The 16,811-nt window shown below is 41.7% G+C and overlaps 1 protein-coding gene across 4 annotated transcripts in view; it reads right to left on the bottom strand.

Moving 5' to 3' along the window:
* Positions 1-16,811, bottom strand: part of RASGRP3 (RAS guanyl releasing protein 3) — a 540,454-nt gene that overhangs the window by 53,644 nt on the left and 469,999 nt on the right. For all 4 annotated transcript variants that reach the window (XM_085611793.1, XM_085611797.1, XM_085611795.1 and 1 more), the window contains one exon: positions 4,610-4,646. In XM_085611793.1, coding sequence (XP_085467919.1) covers positions 4,610-4,646 — 37 coding nt within the window. The remainder of the gene's footprint in view (positions 1-4,609; positions 4,647-16,811) is intronic.

The raw sequence follows: 16,811 nt of genomic DNA, 5'->3' as shown, positions 1-16,811 counted from the left end.
CTGTCACGGCGCCGCCCACTTACGTTAGACGCCCGCACAGGCGGGGAAAAGGCGCCGCGTGGGCAGAGCGGCAGCCAACGGCCGCGGCATGACGGAACCACTCTGTCATGAGCACAGCGCGACCGTGGCTCATGACGGAGTGGTTCCGTCATGAGCAGGGAAGGGGTTAATGTAGCCCGTGGCCAAAGCCCCACCCGCCCACCCCTACACAGAGAACTGTGCCAGCCGTACCATAAGTATCCTGGAAGTCTCTTTTGAAGAGTTGAAGTACGTTTTTTTATTCTCTTGTTTGAAGGGTCGTAATTACCACCGCCTCCAGATGCAGAAATGACATTCTTATCAGGTTACACATTCTTGGTTCTCTGTGCAGTAATATTTGATGGCACAATATGTGTGATCGTATTTCCACTGTCCTGCAAGATGAAAGATTTCGTGATGTTTTATGCATCGGCCCACCGGAGGAAAAATTATGGGCCAGATGTACTAACATTAGTAATACCGATTGCCTAATTACGATTCTCTCCGAATCACAACTAGGAAATCGGTATTCCTTATGTATGAAACTCATTTGAGTTACATTATGGATAAATAACTAGTAGCTCGCAAAAAGACCTATCTCATGCATATTAATGAGGTAGGTCGCAATTTGCCACCCATTTGGAATCACTGCCATCACAGGGATTGTGGTCTTCTGAGGTCAGCAGACAACCATGTCTGTGATTGCTTTTAAATAAGGCAATCTTTTTTATTTTTTAAATGAAGTCCGTTTTCCTTAAAGAAAAATGGGATGCATTTAACTTTGCAGTTTTATTTTCGAAGAATAGGCAGTGATCTGTGGGACTGCCAGCTCTTAAAAAATATTTATTTTCTATTCTCAAAGGGGAAGATGCCCCCTGTGGACCCCTTCCTATTTGCGAATGGATTACCAGCTTCTTCAAGGAGTCAGTAAAATAGGAATGCTTTGTGACCGTAATTCGGTCACAAAATATTCATACATCCCATTCAGATTCGATATTTGGGAGGGATGCCCTAAACATGCCCCTTCCAAATACCGAATCAGAAACACAAATAGCGATTCAGTAACGTGTAACCGAATCGCAATATGCGTTTTGTAAATTTGTAAAATAATTTTTGTGGTCAGAAATGGCCTGATCGTCCATTTCCAATTGCAGAAATGCTTTGTGCATGTGGCCCTTCGTTATTACGTGTGCACTGTCCTGCAAGTAAGGTAAACTTTATGCTACTATGTTCACTGCCAACAGGAGGGAAGATTTGTAATAATGTGTGCACAGATAAGGACTGTGAGCGTTAAAGACTTATGTTGCCGCAAATCTTATTTGCTTTTAAAAAAAACATTTATATTAATAAATAGCTCAAGCTTGTGTTTAAATAGAACTTATGCTAAATGCAAATTATGTAGTGGGTAATCATATCTAAATGTTATAGGCCTGCACATAAATAAAGTGCTGAATTAAGTTAGCCTAACTGTTGATGCCTTGTTAAATGGGAAAATGATGCATTAACATGGAAAGGCCTGTTTTTCACATTGAATAAGTTGTTTGTGCATGATGTTTTTCGACTCTTTGGAGCAGATTTTGCAACTACAGAAGCCTACTGTTGATTAGTGAATAGACACGTATTTTGTATTAAACAACTGATAGAAAGGTTCTCATCGCAGGAGATAAAATGTCAGAAAGAACGATTCATGGGAAGAGGTTTTAGGACCACAAGGAAATAACGTTGTACCTATTCAATGACTAATGTCTGAAAGTTTATTATGCTATGGTGAGAGGATGGGGAGTGAACTTGTTTCCATTTGTCTGCTGATATTCTATTGGAGGATGAGGAAGACGAAAGAAAATAATGTTTCACCATAGAATTTGTGTGTTTATATTAGTGCATGTTCCGAGAGTAAGCCGGATTCCTTTCCCCGACATTCTGACTAGATTCTCATCTCTGATATTCTTGGCTTTTCTACATGAGAGGTTATTTAGGCTAATTCTAGATGTCTGCTTATTTATGACTATGCATATTTTCCAGCCTTATTTGGAAGAGCTTTATGCTTGTGCATTGATCCCTCTCATCAGAACTCTTCATTGGGTTTCTGAACTGAAACCTTTTTCTCTCATTATACTGGCTAATTTAGATTATGAATTTTCCTTTATGGAACGGACTTGTAGTATTATTAATATACTGTACGCGATATTACCAAATATTTTGTACTATTTTATAATCAAATATCGATTGATGGATTATATTAACTTTTAATGCTGAAATCTAAAGATTAATGTCTAATGAATACATAGATGAAAAACTAAAAGATTTGAAAATAGAACCCTTTAACTCACACCAATTCTTTTTTTTGACTATTTGTAAAAGTCTTTAATTATTTATTGATTATGTAGATGATTGCTCCTCAATTCTCTTTGTCAACCAACAAAGGTCTATATAACCAGTATTGGGATTTATTTAATGACTACACTCAAATCCTGAAATATAGAAAACCCTGCTCCAGCACTCACATTCACACATAGCCGTGTTTTTTCACTCACATTGACTCTCACACTGATCCACACAAACACAAATGCACTCACACACCTCCAAGTGCTCTGTAGCTTTGAATTGGGAGTGGCCAGTCTAGAGTCATTCTGGGCTCGAGAGACAGGTCCTTGAGCCGAGCCAAAGACCAGCAGCCTTTAGTGGCTCACACACCTCTAGCTTCTCCCATGTAGGTCACTACACCCCAGGATTGACTTGGAGAATTGTCATGTTTGAAAATGCCAGCTATTTAAGTTTTTTTCTGTGAATGGCTATATAAATAATGAAAAGATTATGTGTTAAAGAAATATAATCATAGCTGTGATCTTTGCAATTTTTTGTCATATTCTCACATAACGTATTCCTGTAATGCGTAAGTTCATTAACCCCTTCGCTGCTGCGGACATTCCGCTGCAGCACTGGGGGGGGGCAGCGCGGTGGGCCTGTGCTCATGACGGAGCCGCTCCGTCATGAGCCACAGTTGAGCTGTGCTCATGACGGAACGGTTCCGTCATGACTCCGCCCATTTGCGTTGTCCCCCCACAGAGGCGGGGAAACAGCACCGCGCAGGCGGAGCGGCCGCCAACGGGCGTGTCATGACGGAACCGTTCCGTCATGAGCACAGCTCAACCGTGGCTCATGACGGAACGGTTCCGTCATGAGCGGGGAAGGGGTTAACGATGATCAAACCCCAAGCAATAATATGTTTGCATTTGTTATGCTGTCCCCTGTGCATCTTTTATTAGTGCTGACAGATTTTTGGGGCTCCAGTTTCTTCTACTCTTTTAGGTCTTTTTGTTTTCTGTTTGCTGGATGTTTCTGTGTCGTCCACATTTATGAAAGTATAGCTGATCCATTCAAATATTACTTCAGCCGAATTCTGTTTGTGTTTTTCTGTCATTCGCCATTGGCCAGAATACAGCTTTCCTTTAAAGTCTAGTGACCCCTGTAGGAGGGGCGGTGCCGGTGAGTAGAGGTAGGTTTATTGAAATGCACAAATATCATTCTGCCCCTACTGGTCATACTCTGAATGTATTCATAGGGATGAGGATGCAGTTGAAGTAATTGCACAATGCATAGCCCTGCTACAATGACATGCTCCCTAACCCTCAGCATCATGCACCTGAAAAGTTAAGAATGAGCTGTCACCTGCTCATCTGTCACCAAAAGGAATAGGAATCTCATTCAGCAGCAAGGAGAACCCAGTGAATTATCGGGGACATCTTCTAACCACCTGTTGATAAGACGGCTACGAGGAAATCCTTAGATTGCAAATTTACTGCTCAACCTTCAACCAGCAGGGATGAGGAGGTTCTGCTGGAGTGAATGCATAATTACTAGGGCCTTACCAGCACTGGTCTATACTACTTTCAAGTGTTTATTGACAATGCAGTTCTCTACTACGAGATGATGGTGGAAACTTGCTTTATTTTTGCGTGAGAGTCTTAGATGGTGTTACTTTCCATCATGGTGATCCCTCATGTATATTCTTTTAAGTGATGCATTTATACTTTCGAAATTTCAACAGCAATAAATTCAAGGTTTAAGACAAGTTATGTTAGTGTATCAAATAAAGAAAAGAAGTACAGATTTGACATGCATAGGATACATACCATAACAAAACATAACCGCATAACATAACAGCCTACCAACATAGCATAACAGACCATGCCATAAATTACATAACACAATATAACACAACAGCATAACATAAGTTAACAACATAGCATAACATAGCACTAGATAACGAAGTATTACAGTGCAACCTAGCAGACAATAATAGAGTGTAGCAGTAATTCTACTGCATAGTGTCTTAAAATATATCTTCAACGCATTTGAGATTTCTTTGGCTCACAGCACAGTAAGTATCTTAGTACATTTAATGCTCCAGTTCTTTCCGTTCATGCAACTAATAATAACATTTTGCAACTGCGTGGCACGGTTACTCAACCCCGCTTCTGCCTGAATGATCCCAAATTAGGATTGACGCATTTGAGTCTTTGATGACATAAGTGTTTTACAAAACAGAGCCGAGCTCAGGCTTTAGAAACAAGCTGTGATTGTTATTTACCTTTGCACTTGTATCCTTGTTTGATTATGCCCCAGAGCTGCAGGGAAAGACAAAAGAATGTCAGGGGGAGCCGAAGGAAAATAAGGGTCGTTAGGCAGGAAGTAGCAATAGCGTCACAAGTACAAACAGGATGCAACAGCTCAACACCCTTCCTGTGGAAGGGAACCATGCAGCCACGATAAACCCAGCTATAAAGCAGACACGTGTCGTCATACAACAAAAATATCAGCATGCTGTGGAATGCAAAAGCAAAGGTACATTGTACCTCAAAATATGGTCAACAATGAGGGGCAATTGTACTACTCTTTCACACAAAACAGCACAGCTTATAAAAAGATTCGCTGCGCTGCATTGCATAAGGGGAGAGCACACTGCAGAAGCACATTCACTAAGATTTGCCTGCTGCTGCTGTCATCTGCTGCGCTCTAAAAGGCTGCCTTGCATGACGCGCCACCTCGCTATCAAACATAAGCTTTCTACTGGAAGACTATCGTTTCAATACAAGGTGCTATGTCTGGAAAAAACATTGAAGGAACTTTGTGGAGTTTGCAAAGTTATGAAAATGAACTTCAAAAAGTAGGACAAAGTGAAGTTACACTTCTCCCCCCAATAGCTTGAGAGACATAACATATAAATAAAAGTATTCCACATTGTTTGATGAAGATGACCAATAATATAAGTAATTATTTGTATTTTAATTTTACAATATCAAGATAAAATATGATACGATAGAGGAAAATATATTATTGATGATATACAGAGTGAAAATCATCAAACCCTGAGTAGATCCTATAAGTGAAGTTCAGTTTAATGCCTGTTTCTGCCGCAGGTGAAGCAGTGCAGGATTATTTTTTTGCTTTACTTGTTTGCCAGTGTGGACTTGGGTAACAGGCACCATCCATGCGAATGTCCTTCAGATTTGTTTGTAAACATGCTCAGTAAGAGAGTAGCAGGACTCATGGGACATAAGTCACACAAAGTGATGTTCACTGGCAGAGCTGCTAAATGGACCAGATAAAATATTCTTGCTTCTTTAGCGACTTGAGACAGTGAATCAAGCGAAAACATATAGATTCATGGTATAGGGTCAGGTAAACAGAAGGGTTTTCGAAACAGCGGAGGCCAATCGACAGTGACTGGACCGTAAGAAAGTGACTTACATCCAAACACAAGACTCTTGGCTCCCTTCCTTCAACCAGTTTGACTGCCAGCTGTGCAGACACACCGCAAAGCCTTCCCATAGTTATACCCGGGTTGTCAGCGAGCTTTTAGCAACTTGCCAGAGTGTCAAAATCCTTCAAAGAACACTCTTGGGTACATTATTACTTGAAACACATTTCTAAAACCGAAATAGATTTGCTGTTGTTAATAGAAGTGCTACTCTGGGTGCCAGACTTTGGAAAAGAGCACATGAAAGTGTTTTAGATAAAAACACAAAGTGAAAGGAAAAACACGTACAATAAAAGTGCTATGAATTCATCCTATCTTCATCTTTTATATGTTTCTTCAGTTGTCTGACATCCGTAGCCACTGCTTTGGAAGAAAGCTGAGGTCTTAAATCAACTATTTCTGTGTCAAGTGCATTTTCCCATTGTAGGGATGTTCTTTTTACTCAATATGCCTAATAACAATGTTCTTGACCTCTCTTAATTTTATTCATATTGTTTAATTATTCATTACCAATATTTTTTATTTTATCAAGCTACATTCACGCTGCATGATAACCATTGAAGGGTCTGAATAGAGATAATTACAGCAATTAATAAAGTGAGCAATCGTCAAAATAAATTTTTGTTAGTTGCTTCTAGACCACACAGTCATTAGCCTCTTGCCAGAAACTAGGCAGTATAACTATAAACACATCCTTACATGTAAATGCAGGACCCATCTGGCACACCCCAGTGGGAGCTGGCTTCTATGCACTGCCAGCTTCAACCACCATGCATCAACGCCACACTGTACTCACAGACCACCAGGGGCGGCTCCTCCACGTTGGTGGAGCAATGTCGCCCCACTGCTTTCTCGCAGTGCGAGAAGCAGAAACATAAAATGGTATTTTAAATACCATTTTATGTTTCTGCTTCTCGCACTGCGAGAAAGCAGAAGGGTTTGCCTGGTTGGCGGCGGGCAGGTGGGCAGTCCTGCAGGAGTCCAGGGGAGGAGTGGCTTGCCCACTCTGAGTGCGCTGACTGTTTGGTCGGCCCCAAGGCTTACCAAACCTGTCATACGCACTCTTCATTTTCTCTATGTAGGCTGCATGCAGCTTACATAGAGAAAATGGCCTCCCCATAGACGCCTGTCTGGTCGGCGTCCGAGCCAATCACAGCGCTGCCATTGCAGCGTTGTGATTGGCTTAGGGTAGGGGAGGGAAGCTGCCTGAGAGATGAGATGCAACGCGGGACCGGAATTGAAGGTAAGTTGAAATTTTTTTTTTTAACTGACGCCTCCACACGCGCCCCCCCATCTGCGAGTCATGCCGTGCGCGACTGCACACCACAATCCACAGCAGCACCATCCACACACAGTCATATCATGGGGAGCACTCTATGATATGCACATCTTCCCCCCTAATAGAAGTACCAGGATCGTGAGACACATACATCAGCATGTCCCCTTTTTCCCAAATCAACACACACTCAATTTGCTAACTGCGGCACACTGATATTTTGCCTAAGGGCTTGGGTGCACAGTAAGTCCAGACCTTTCTATTATCCAAAAAGATGCCACCATGCTGGGATTTGGACTGCCACAGAACATATGGCAAGAGAAGTAGAACCCAAAAATTCAGACCAGTATATTTCAGTCCTGTTTACTATCTATAATCATAGCGCAAAAGCAATTGCGAGTTCAATTAAATCTGCCCTTTTTTTGCCTAGTTGTAGAGCCAGGAGAGTCTTCTTAGTCTCCACCTTTACTCGCTCCTAAATCAGACTGCTCTTGGAAAGAAAAAGTCTTTGTGAGACTGAGACTCTGATTGTGTTCATATTGGTGCTTACTGGACATTCGTTCAATAATTGCCATTTCTATTTCCCCTTATGCAACGTGATGCTGCTGTTCAATCTAATATTACTATTGAAGTTTTCTTTAATTAGTCGGTATTGGCCCATAGACCTGTGTAGCAGCTACCACGTTAGTGTCTTTCCTCTCCACTATTTCCATGTTAAGTGCTTATTACAAAAAGCTGTCCTGAACCACACCACTTCCTGTATTTGCTGCTCTTTCAGTTAAATTGGGATCTCAAGCTGTTGCTCTTTCTGTAATGTTTTGCTGGCTAAATACAACAACACATACTTGCATACATAGCAGCGTACACACGCCTGCCTACTGCACACGTGCTGGCTGATTGTTGGCTACCTGTTGACTTGTTGCAAGACCGGCTGGATTGCTACCAATAGGAGAATTTTTACTCCATACTGATTTGCCTCCTTTGTTATTTCTTGTATTGTTATGGAGCCCTTGCAAAGTCTGCCTGCTCATTAATTTTGCCAATATACACCATGCAAATACTCCCAAACAACATCACCAACTCCAATGCGCAATGCATCAGAGAAGGCACAAATAATAACATATTTTACTTGGTGGAGCTTCAACACAATAATACTGCAATGAACAAGCTAGGATCTTACATCAAAGTATGCATGCAACTTAAGAAAATCTTTATTTATACTGAAAAGTCGGTATTCCATGATAACAAATTAGAAAACAGAAGCACAACCGTTTTTGGATGTACACCCTTTCCCAACACTTAGTCTATTGTCTCGAAATCGGCACAGCATCACCTGAAAATACAAAAAATACAGCAGACGCCACATGTAAAAAAACTTTAAATGACTGCAAAATAACACAGCTATTACAATCAAGCCTTGTAAAGGGGTTTTAGATTCGGCCTTTTGTCTATTTTCTGTATTTGCGATTGATTGTTATATTGTACTAATTTTGAGAGAATGGACTGGATAAGTGTCCGTTTCTATAGGAGAGAGCCTCTTTTTGTGTGGAACCCCCATTTTTCTGTGGGCTGATGCTGGTTTTTGACTGTGCACTGGGATTCTGCTAACCAGGCCTTAGTGCATGTGCATGACCACTAAATATATTTAACTTATAAGTCCCTAGTATAAGATAGAAAGTGTACCCAGGGCCCGTGAGTTAAATTTCATTAGTGGACTGCTGCATTTATTGTGCCATCCACTACGTATTGTGTACACATGGCCTCAGACTTACCACTGTAGCCTGACTGTGGCAGTTTAAAAACTGCATTTTTATATGTTAAAATAAACCCTTCCCTTTAAATATTAATGTCATCCCTAAGTAGGTCTTGTAGCCAATAGGGCAAGGTGCATGGTATTTAAAAGAAGGAGATGTAGATAGTTAATATTAAACATGTCCTTGCAGTGACTAACACCTAAATGCTATATTCATTGTAGCAAGGATGGCTGAGAAACACTGAGATGCACTATTGAATTTAATTACGAAATCTTAAGCTAGGAAACACTTTGAAATGTCATTCTTGGGCCCTTTGTGATATGTATTAAAAGCCCAATTCACTAGTGAATACAGGTTTCTAATAAATATTAAGGAATTTATTTTCCCTGCCTAAATGCTCTGCAGGCTAATGTACATTAACCTACAGCTGCATCCCTCAGAGTGCTCAAGCCCTGGTGTGAAAACTGTTCTTGCTTTCTCTGGCAGGATGATCATTTGGTCAGTGCCCAGGAACCCAATTAACTTCAAGGCTTCTGTGTCATAGACAGATGTCAAATTACATTGGACAGGCCCCTTCTTTGTTCCCTCATCAGACAGGCTCCAATCCCTATACAGAAAGAGTTGCCCCCTGAACTGGTTTAAACTGACCACAGAGGAGAGGTCACTAATTTCCCTAGCCACACCTTTGGGGTGGGCACACAGGCTCTGCATAATGGGATATGAATTCCCTAATTTGGGGTTTAGGGAGAGCGGGGCACTGTGGGATTCGCCGTGCACCCTCTCCTTAAAAAAAGACCCTGGTGGATGGGGTCCCTGGTGTCTGCAAGGGATCAGGGAGGGGTGCTGCATGCCCTTCCTTTTAAGATAATATTGCCACAGGGGATGGGTTCACCAGGGCTTTTAAAGGTTTGGAGAGGGAGCTGTGCGCCCCACTCTCCTTTAAAAACAATATGGTGCGCAGGAATGATGTCCTCAGGGCCTGTAAAGCCTTACGAGAGGGACAGCATGCCCCTTCCCCTTAAACAACAAAATTTCCCTGGGGGGATACTGTCCCCAGGCCTGTAAAGGTTCATGTAGGGGGCCCACACTGGCTTATCTCCTTAAAGAGAAAAATAATTGTGGAATTGCAGTTGGATGCTAGCGGGTGAGCCGGCAGGGCAGCTGCGGCCCTGGGACTCTCCCTATCCCCCCTAAGAAAAAAAAATCTGGGTTTTCCGGGTGGGCACTGGGACACCCAAATTATTAAAAAACAAAACAAAAAAGAGAGTAATATATCAGCAGCAAGAGCTGCTCATTCATTATTCACTGCTCCTAGTAAGGAGCGCCCCCTAATGCCATACGGCATTTTAACAAAATACATTTTCATGATTGTGGTACACCTAGAAGAGACAGAGCACCACCCCATATTCATTTATTGTTGTGGGGGGATGGGGCTGTAGGGAGTTTGCTAAACATTGTTATAATAATCCCTAGTATTAAACATTGCATTGTGTCAATTACTGAAATATATCTTTGATTAAAAATATTGGTGATTGTTGGAGAAAGATGATTGGTGTTTTTTTATATGTATTAATATGTTCATCCCTTGATAAAGCCAATCGGCTCACTTTTTTATATTTTGGTAATGTGACAAAGTCAGTAAGTCTGCCTGAGTACTGCCATGACCTGCAAGAACAACTGGACAATGCACATGCCAGAAGGCCGAGCATGGCCATGGATTAGCTGCTCACAAGGGATTGGAGTTATAACTCAAAGCTATACTTACGCACCACCTTCAAATTACTATGAGTCATGCTCCTCCATACACAATCTTGTCACCTCACTCGTCAAACTACATTAACTATTACTTGCCATTCTACCATGCACAGTGTTCTGGAAAATCATGTGATTTCAGATATTCTAAGTGTTGTTATCAATGCTATGATTTCACATGCTATAACTTATGTAATATGCAAGGATATTACAATTGCATGGATAAGGGGTGAGTAATAGTTAATGTAGTGTGGTGAGTGAGGTGACAAGTATGTGTACAGATAATTTGAAGGTGGTTCTTAAGTATAAATTTGAGTTATAATTTAGCTTTAGGTTTTCTAATGTTTGTGTAGTTTACTATAACTTACTCTTAACCTTTTTTTTTTTTACATGGAATTTGAATGGTTTTTAAATTTCGAATAAAATATTTTTTAATTGTACAATATACTTTTGTCCAGTGGAGTGTCTTTTAGTGAAGTATGGTACAGTACAGTGGAGGATAGTGTTGTAAGGTGTACTGTTGTACAGTATAGTATTGTGGAATGGAGTGGACTGGAATGAGGTGCACTGGAGTGACATAGAGCTGAGTAGGGTACAGATGAGTGGCATAGATTGAAGTGGAGTAGAGTGAAGTGGGACAGAGTAGAGCAGTGTGCAGTGGAGTGGCATACAGTCGAGTGCAGTACAAAGGAATAGCGTATAGTAGAGTAGCATACACTGGAGTGGCATACAGTAGAATAGGGTACAGTGGATCGGCTTATAGTGTAGTGACATACAGTATACTGCCATAGACTAGAGAGTCACACAGTGTGGAGGCATACAATGGAATAGAGAATACTGAAATGGCATACAATACAGTGGCATAGAGTGGAATGGTGTGCAGTGGAATAGCGTTGAGTGGAGTGGCTTAAAGTGGAGTGGCATAGAGTGCAGTGGTGTACAGTGGAGTGGTGTAGAGTGGATTTGCATAGAGTGGAGTGAGGTACAGTATAGTGGGGTAAATTTGAATAGCATATAATGGAGTGGCATTGAGTGGAGTGTATACAGCAGAATAGTGTACAATGCAGTGGGGTAGAGTGGCATAGAGTGTAGTAGCATAGAGTGGACTAATGTAGAGTGCAGTGGCATACAGTGGAGTAGCATAGAGTGGAGTGGTGTACAGTGGAGTGCCATTCAGTGGAGTAGTGTTGAGGGGAATAACATTGAGTTTAATGTCGTTCATTCTAGTGACGAACAGTGGCGTGGCATATAGTGGAGTACGGTGTCATACAGAGGAATAGCATAGACTGCAGAAGCCTAGAGTGTAGATACGTACATTGGAGTGGCGTTTAGTGGAGTGGTGTGGAATGTAGCATTGTACAGTATAATAGCATACAGTGGATTGTTGTACAGTGGAGTGGCGTATACTGTAGTTGAGAACAGTGGAGTTGCATATAGTGCGAAAGAGTAGAGTGAAGTGGAGTTGCATACAGATGAATAGCATACAGTATTGGGGTGTACAGTGAAGTGGCATAGACTGCAGTACTGTTTCCCCTATTTTATTGACATCACCTCACACCATCACTGAGACTATGGAAGCTAACACAGTTTTATATTGGAACGTTGCTGGTCTACGCAATAAAAGTATCATGAGCGAGTGGCTTGATTTTATTACTGAATTTCACATTTTATGTTTACAGGAAACGTGGTCAGTGGACCCGATACACTTAAATGGTTCTAAAACATATCATTGTCCGGAGATCCAATCCAATAGCGGACGTCCTAAAGGGGGCTTGTGTATTTATGTATCAAACTTGCTGTCTCCCTTGAATATAATTGTAATTGCTACCAGTGCATTTTATCAGATTGTCATTTCACAAATGTCTGCACACTCTTTTATTGCTATTGTAAATTTCTATAACAACGCCTGCAGCCAGGTAACTATTCCTGTTCTCAATTGTTTAGACCATGACTTAGAGATAGCCTTCCCAGACAACTGTGAGAACTCCTTATTTCTCTGGGGCGGCGATTTTAACATACGTGCATGCCCGCACTCGTCTAAGAAGATTTATGGCATGATGTTCTCAGATAATAGTGATATTACCCATTTTTCCCACACAGGATATGGAGACCATCTAAATGACATGCTTTTTAAACTTAATTTGTCTTTCTGTAACAGGCTTAGTAGTACTCCGGTTCTAGAGCGTTGTACTTACAATGGCAGAATGGTGAGAATAGTGTGATAGATTTTCTACTCTTCTCCCAGCGCCATTCTAATTTAGTACATGGTTTTACTTTACATGACATTGCTATTACCGACCACTTTCCCCAAAGCGTTTTGTTGAATATTAATTTTTGGGCCCAGAGGGAGGATACACATCAAGCCATTACTTTGAAGAACTTTAATATCCCACGTCGCAATGGGTATATTTTAAGATGGTCTCTGGTGGATCCGTCTAACTTTCTAGCGATATTAATTCGAGAAAATAGGGAGGCTTTCGAACAATGCCTTGACGAAAACATTGAGGCAGATGAGTTTATCCAAGCTTTTAATCTTATAAAAAAGGGCATTGACGAAGGGCTCTTCATCACGCAGAGCAACACTAGGACACCCCATCCTGGTTGGTTTGACGCGACAAGCTCTAAAACACAAAAAATGCTAAACCTTGCCCTAGCTAGAAAGTCGCGACAGGTCCTGGAATGCAGAGCTGCATATAACATGGCCATCAAGCCACGGAAAAAATCTTTAAAAGAGGACACTTGGAATAGTTTACTCAAAGCCAGTTTGTCTAAGAACAATACTGTGTTCTGGCGTATTATCAATTCCCCTTCTTATGACCCTGCTGATCGCCCACGAGCCAAGATTGCCATCACCGAGGCTACTTGGTTAGCGCACTTTTCAGACTTATATTCCCCCACGAATGACACTGAGACCTTTCAGATCTCCTTACCCTCCCTTAGTACGTCCCCCTCAACCTTACCTTCTATTCAAAGGAATTATCCGGTCTACACTTTAAATGAAATAGTCGCAGCATTGAAGCTTAGTAAGGGCGGCAAGGCCCTGGATCCGGATGGGATCCCCATTGACTTGTTCAGGTCTAATATTGATCTGTGGGGCCCCATTATTACTTTGCTCATTGGAGCCTGCTGGGAGAAGGGTCTTTTTCACACCTTGCCCGAGTCTGTTATCGTTCCCATATACAAAAAGGATGACAGTAACAGTCCAACACAATATAGACCAATTTCTCTTTTATAGTGAAGGTGGCTGGGCGTATTTTTTTGGATCATTAGCAAGATTGGGCAGAATCTAATAACATCCTCTCAGACCTGGGCTGGGGACTACCGAACAGGCTATTCATTTGGATTTTTTATTGGCAAATATACGCATATCAAGGAAGGGAATTTGTTTTTAGTGTTCGTGGACTTGTCTTCTGCTTTTGATTCTGTGGTCCACGAGAAACTGTGGTCCATTATGACTAGCCTGGGAGTGGATTGTGCCATTGTAAACTTCCTTAGAGATCTGTATGTACTGGGCAGTGACAGAGTACGCTACAGTATTAATGGCAGCTGTACCAAGCCTTTTAATATAAGAAATGGGGTAAGTTAAGGATCCGTCCTTGCCCCCTTCCTGTGTAATATTTATCTTAACAGTGTATGGAACACTTTGGCAAGCAAGTGCGCTGATGTACCCCAAATAGGTCATCGTCCAATCCTGGCCCTTTTTTATGCCAATGACGCCGTTTTAATGGCTCGTACCCCCCTTGGTCTTCAGCGCTTAGTGGATGAATTTACCATTTTTATGCGGGATCATGGACTGAAAATTAACATTGGTAAAACGTTTGCCATGAATATTGGAACCATGAAAAAATCGAGTGCACCACAACTTTCTCTTACCTGGGGATATTATTTAGTCGTACTGGGAAGTGGCAACGGGCTATAAAATTTAGTTTACTTCAATTTGTTAAAACTACAAGGGCTCTGCTGCAGTTTACTAGTACCCAAGGAATCAAACATCTGAGGGAAATGTTGACCATTTGCAAGACTAAACGTAGACCTACTGCTATGTATGGGGCCGAACTATGGGGATATGGGCAGACCGATAGTTTTGAACTTGAAGAAAATGCTTTTTTGAGAAACCTTTTAGCAGTTCCAAAAAGCAGTGCAACTTATGTCTGTCACACAGAATTAGGAGTCCCCTATATTGCTGACCTGATTAGGATACAGACAGTGTTATTATGGCACAAAATGTGGTCATCTGAACACACTACACTCAACCGATCGATTATTATCGATTGTCTCGGATCCAAATCAGCCCTTAAAATTCCTTGGCTCAAATTCGTACACAACTTTTTGGCAGACATTGGCCACCATGAATATTTCAATCACCCCAAAAACCTGGCTCTCATTCCAAGAAAAGTACTCAAAATAAAATGTTTAACTCTATTAGAGGAAACAATACTAGCATCAGAATTATCGAGACCGTCTGTCCAGAGGAATCAGATGATCTTGACCAGTTTTAATGTACAGTTTTATTTAGTCAATGTGTTTAATGCACGTCATAGGTTCGTGCTGACCCGATTCTGTTTGGATATCTTCCATCATTTAATCAGCTTCCCCATTACTAATAACTGGTCCACCGACATGGGGAAATGTACCTGTGACAAAATCTCTCTGCAGAGCACCATGCATACTGTCTTGTCTTGTAAACATTTCTTTGAGGCTAGACAAAAATATGTTAAACCCTTGTTAAGACAATTGGGCTCTGTGCAATGCCGACCAGCTTTTTGTATTTGCAAATGTTACTTACCATTTATATATGTACTGTAATGGTTGGATTCCTATGGGCCGTTGTTAATTTTAGGCAGCAGCTATAGTGAAACCTGGAAATGCACTGAGTGTGCTTTTGATGATCGCACTTGCACTTGCATTTACGTACTGTAGTCTTTTACACTTTTTTAACTTGTTCAAATTTCATATTGTTTTTAACTATTTTATGGATGTTTTCATGCAGCTTTTATGATTCATTTGTGAATTCGAATAAAGCTTATTTTGATTGATTGACTGCAGTATCATAGAATAGAGTGATGTACAGCAAAATAGTATAGAGTAGAGTGGCACAGAGTGGAGTGGTGTGGAGTGGCATACAGTGGACTAGCTTACAGTGTATTTGACGTATAGTGGAGTGATGTAAAGTGGAGTGGCATAGAGTTGAGTAGTGCAGAGTGGCGAGGCGTAAAGTGGAGTGGCATAGACTGGAGTGGTGTACATTGGAGTGTGTTAATTGAAACAGACATAGCGTGAAAGTGTGTGAACCGTTGTAAATGTTATGTGGCAGGAATATAAATTATGATGTGTAATGTAAATTTTTGGTAGTATGTTAAAATAGTATAAGTACTGTTAAACTTTTTTTAAACTTATAAGTTTAAAAAAATCTAGGGGTATTTTCACAAGAACGTGTGATAACTACCGAAAGAGTAGCTTAAGGCAACTCTCAACATTGCAGCCTATCGCGGGAAAATAACCCTGTGTCAACGTGGAATTCACAGCAAGGCGGCCCCATGCAATAGTTTCCCGAAACTGCGGCTATTGCCCACGATACAACCACCTCGACGGTGATAAAAACATAAACCACATTACAAAAAAACCTGCGATAGGCCAAAGCGCAATGAGGAAATCAGTGATAAGCAGCGCCAGGCCAGGCAGGAAAAATCACCATAAAAGTAGAAAAAGCACACAAACACAAACGGACCAAGTTGGGGGCCCAGCACTACAGCTCGTGCTGGATGACATGGAGGAGCTGGTGTCGACAGTCATCAGTGTGGATACTGTGGCCGGAGTTAGAGGACCGGACACTGCTCGACAGCACACAACACAACCGCAACAGGGTGAGTGACCACCAGGTACTGGGGGGACAGGTGGAGATGGCCATGATGGCACACATGCACAATCAAGCAGAGCACAGTGCACACCCTCAATGACTCTGGGTCATCGCCCAGATCTAAAGACTGTCACAATGTACAATGCCATGCTCTTCTGAATATCAACATGTACCATGCGGCTACATACATGTGGACACATTGCAATACACCATCTCCCCTTCACATTGCAGGGCCACCGTCAACACCCCCTGCAGAGCAGTCCCAGACCCTCTTCACTGATGACGAGGAGGACAACCCCAGCATCGACGCACAAGCCCTCCTAGATATCATTGACATCATCCGCGACTCACCACCAGGATCAGGGCTGACCAGCTGCATCGAGGAGACCCCAC

This window comes from Triturus cristatus, chromosome 6, assembly GCF_964204655.1.
Source record: "Triturus cristatus chromosome 6, aTriCri1.1, whole genome shotgun sequence".
Classification (NCBI taxonomy): domain Eukaryota; kingdom Metazoa; phylum Chordata; class Amphibia; order Caudata; family Salamandridae; genus Triturus; species Triturus cristatus.
Note: the sequence above shows the minus strand (reverse complement) of the source record. Positions and strands in the feature narration are given on the sequence as shown.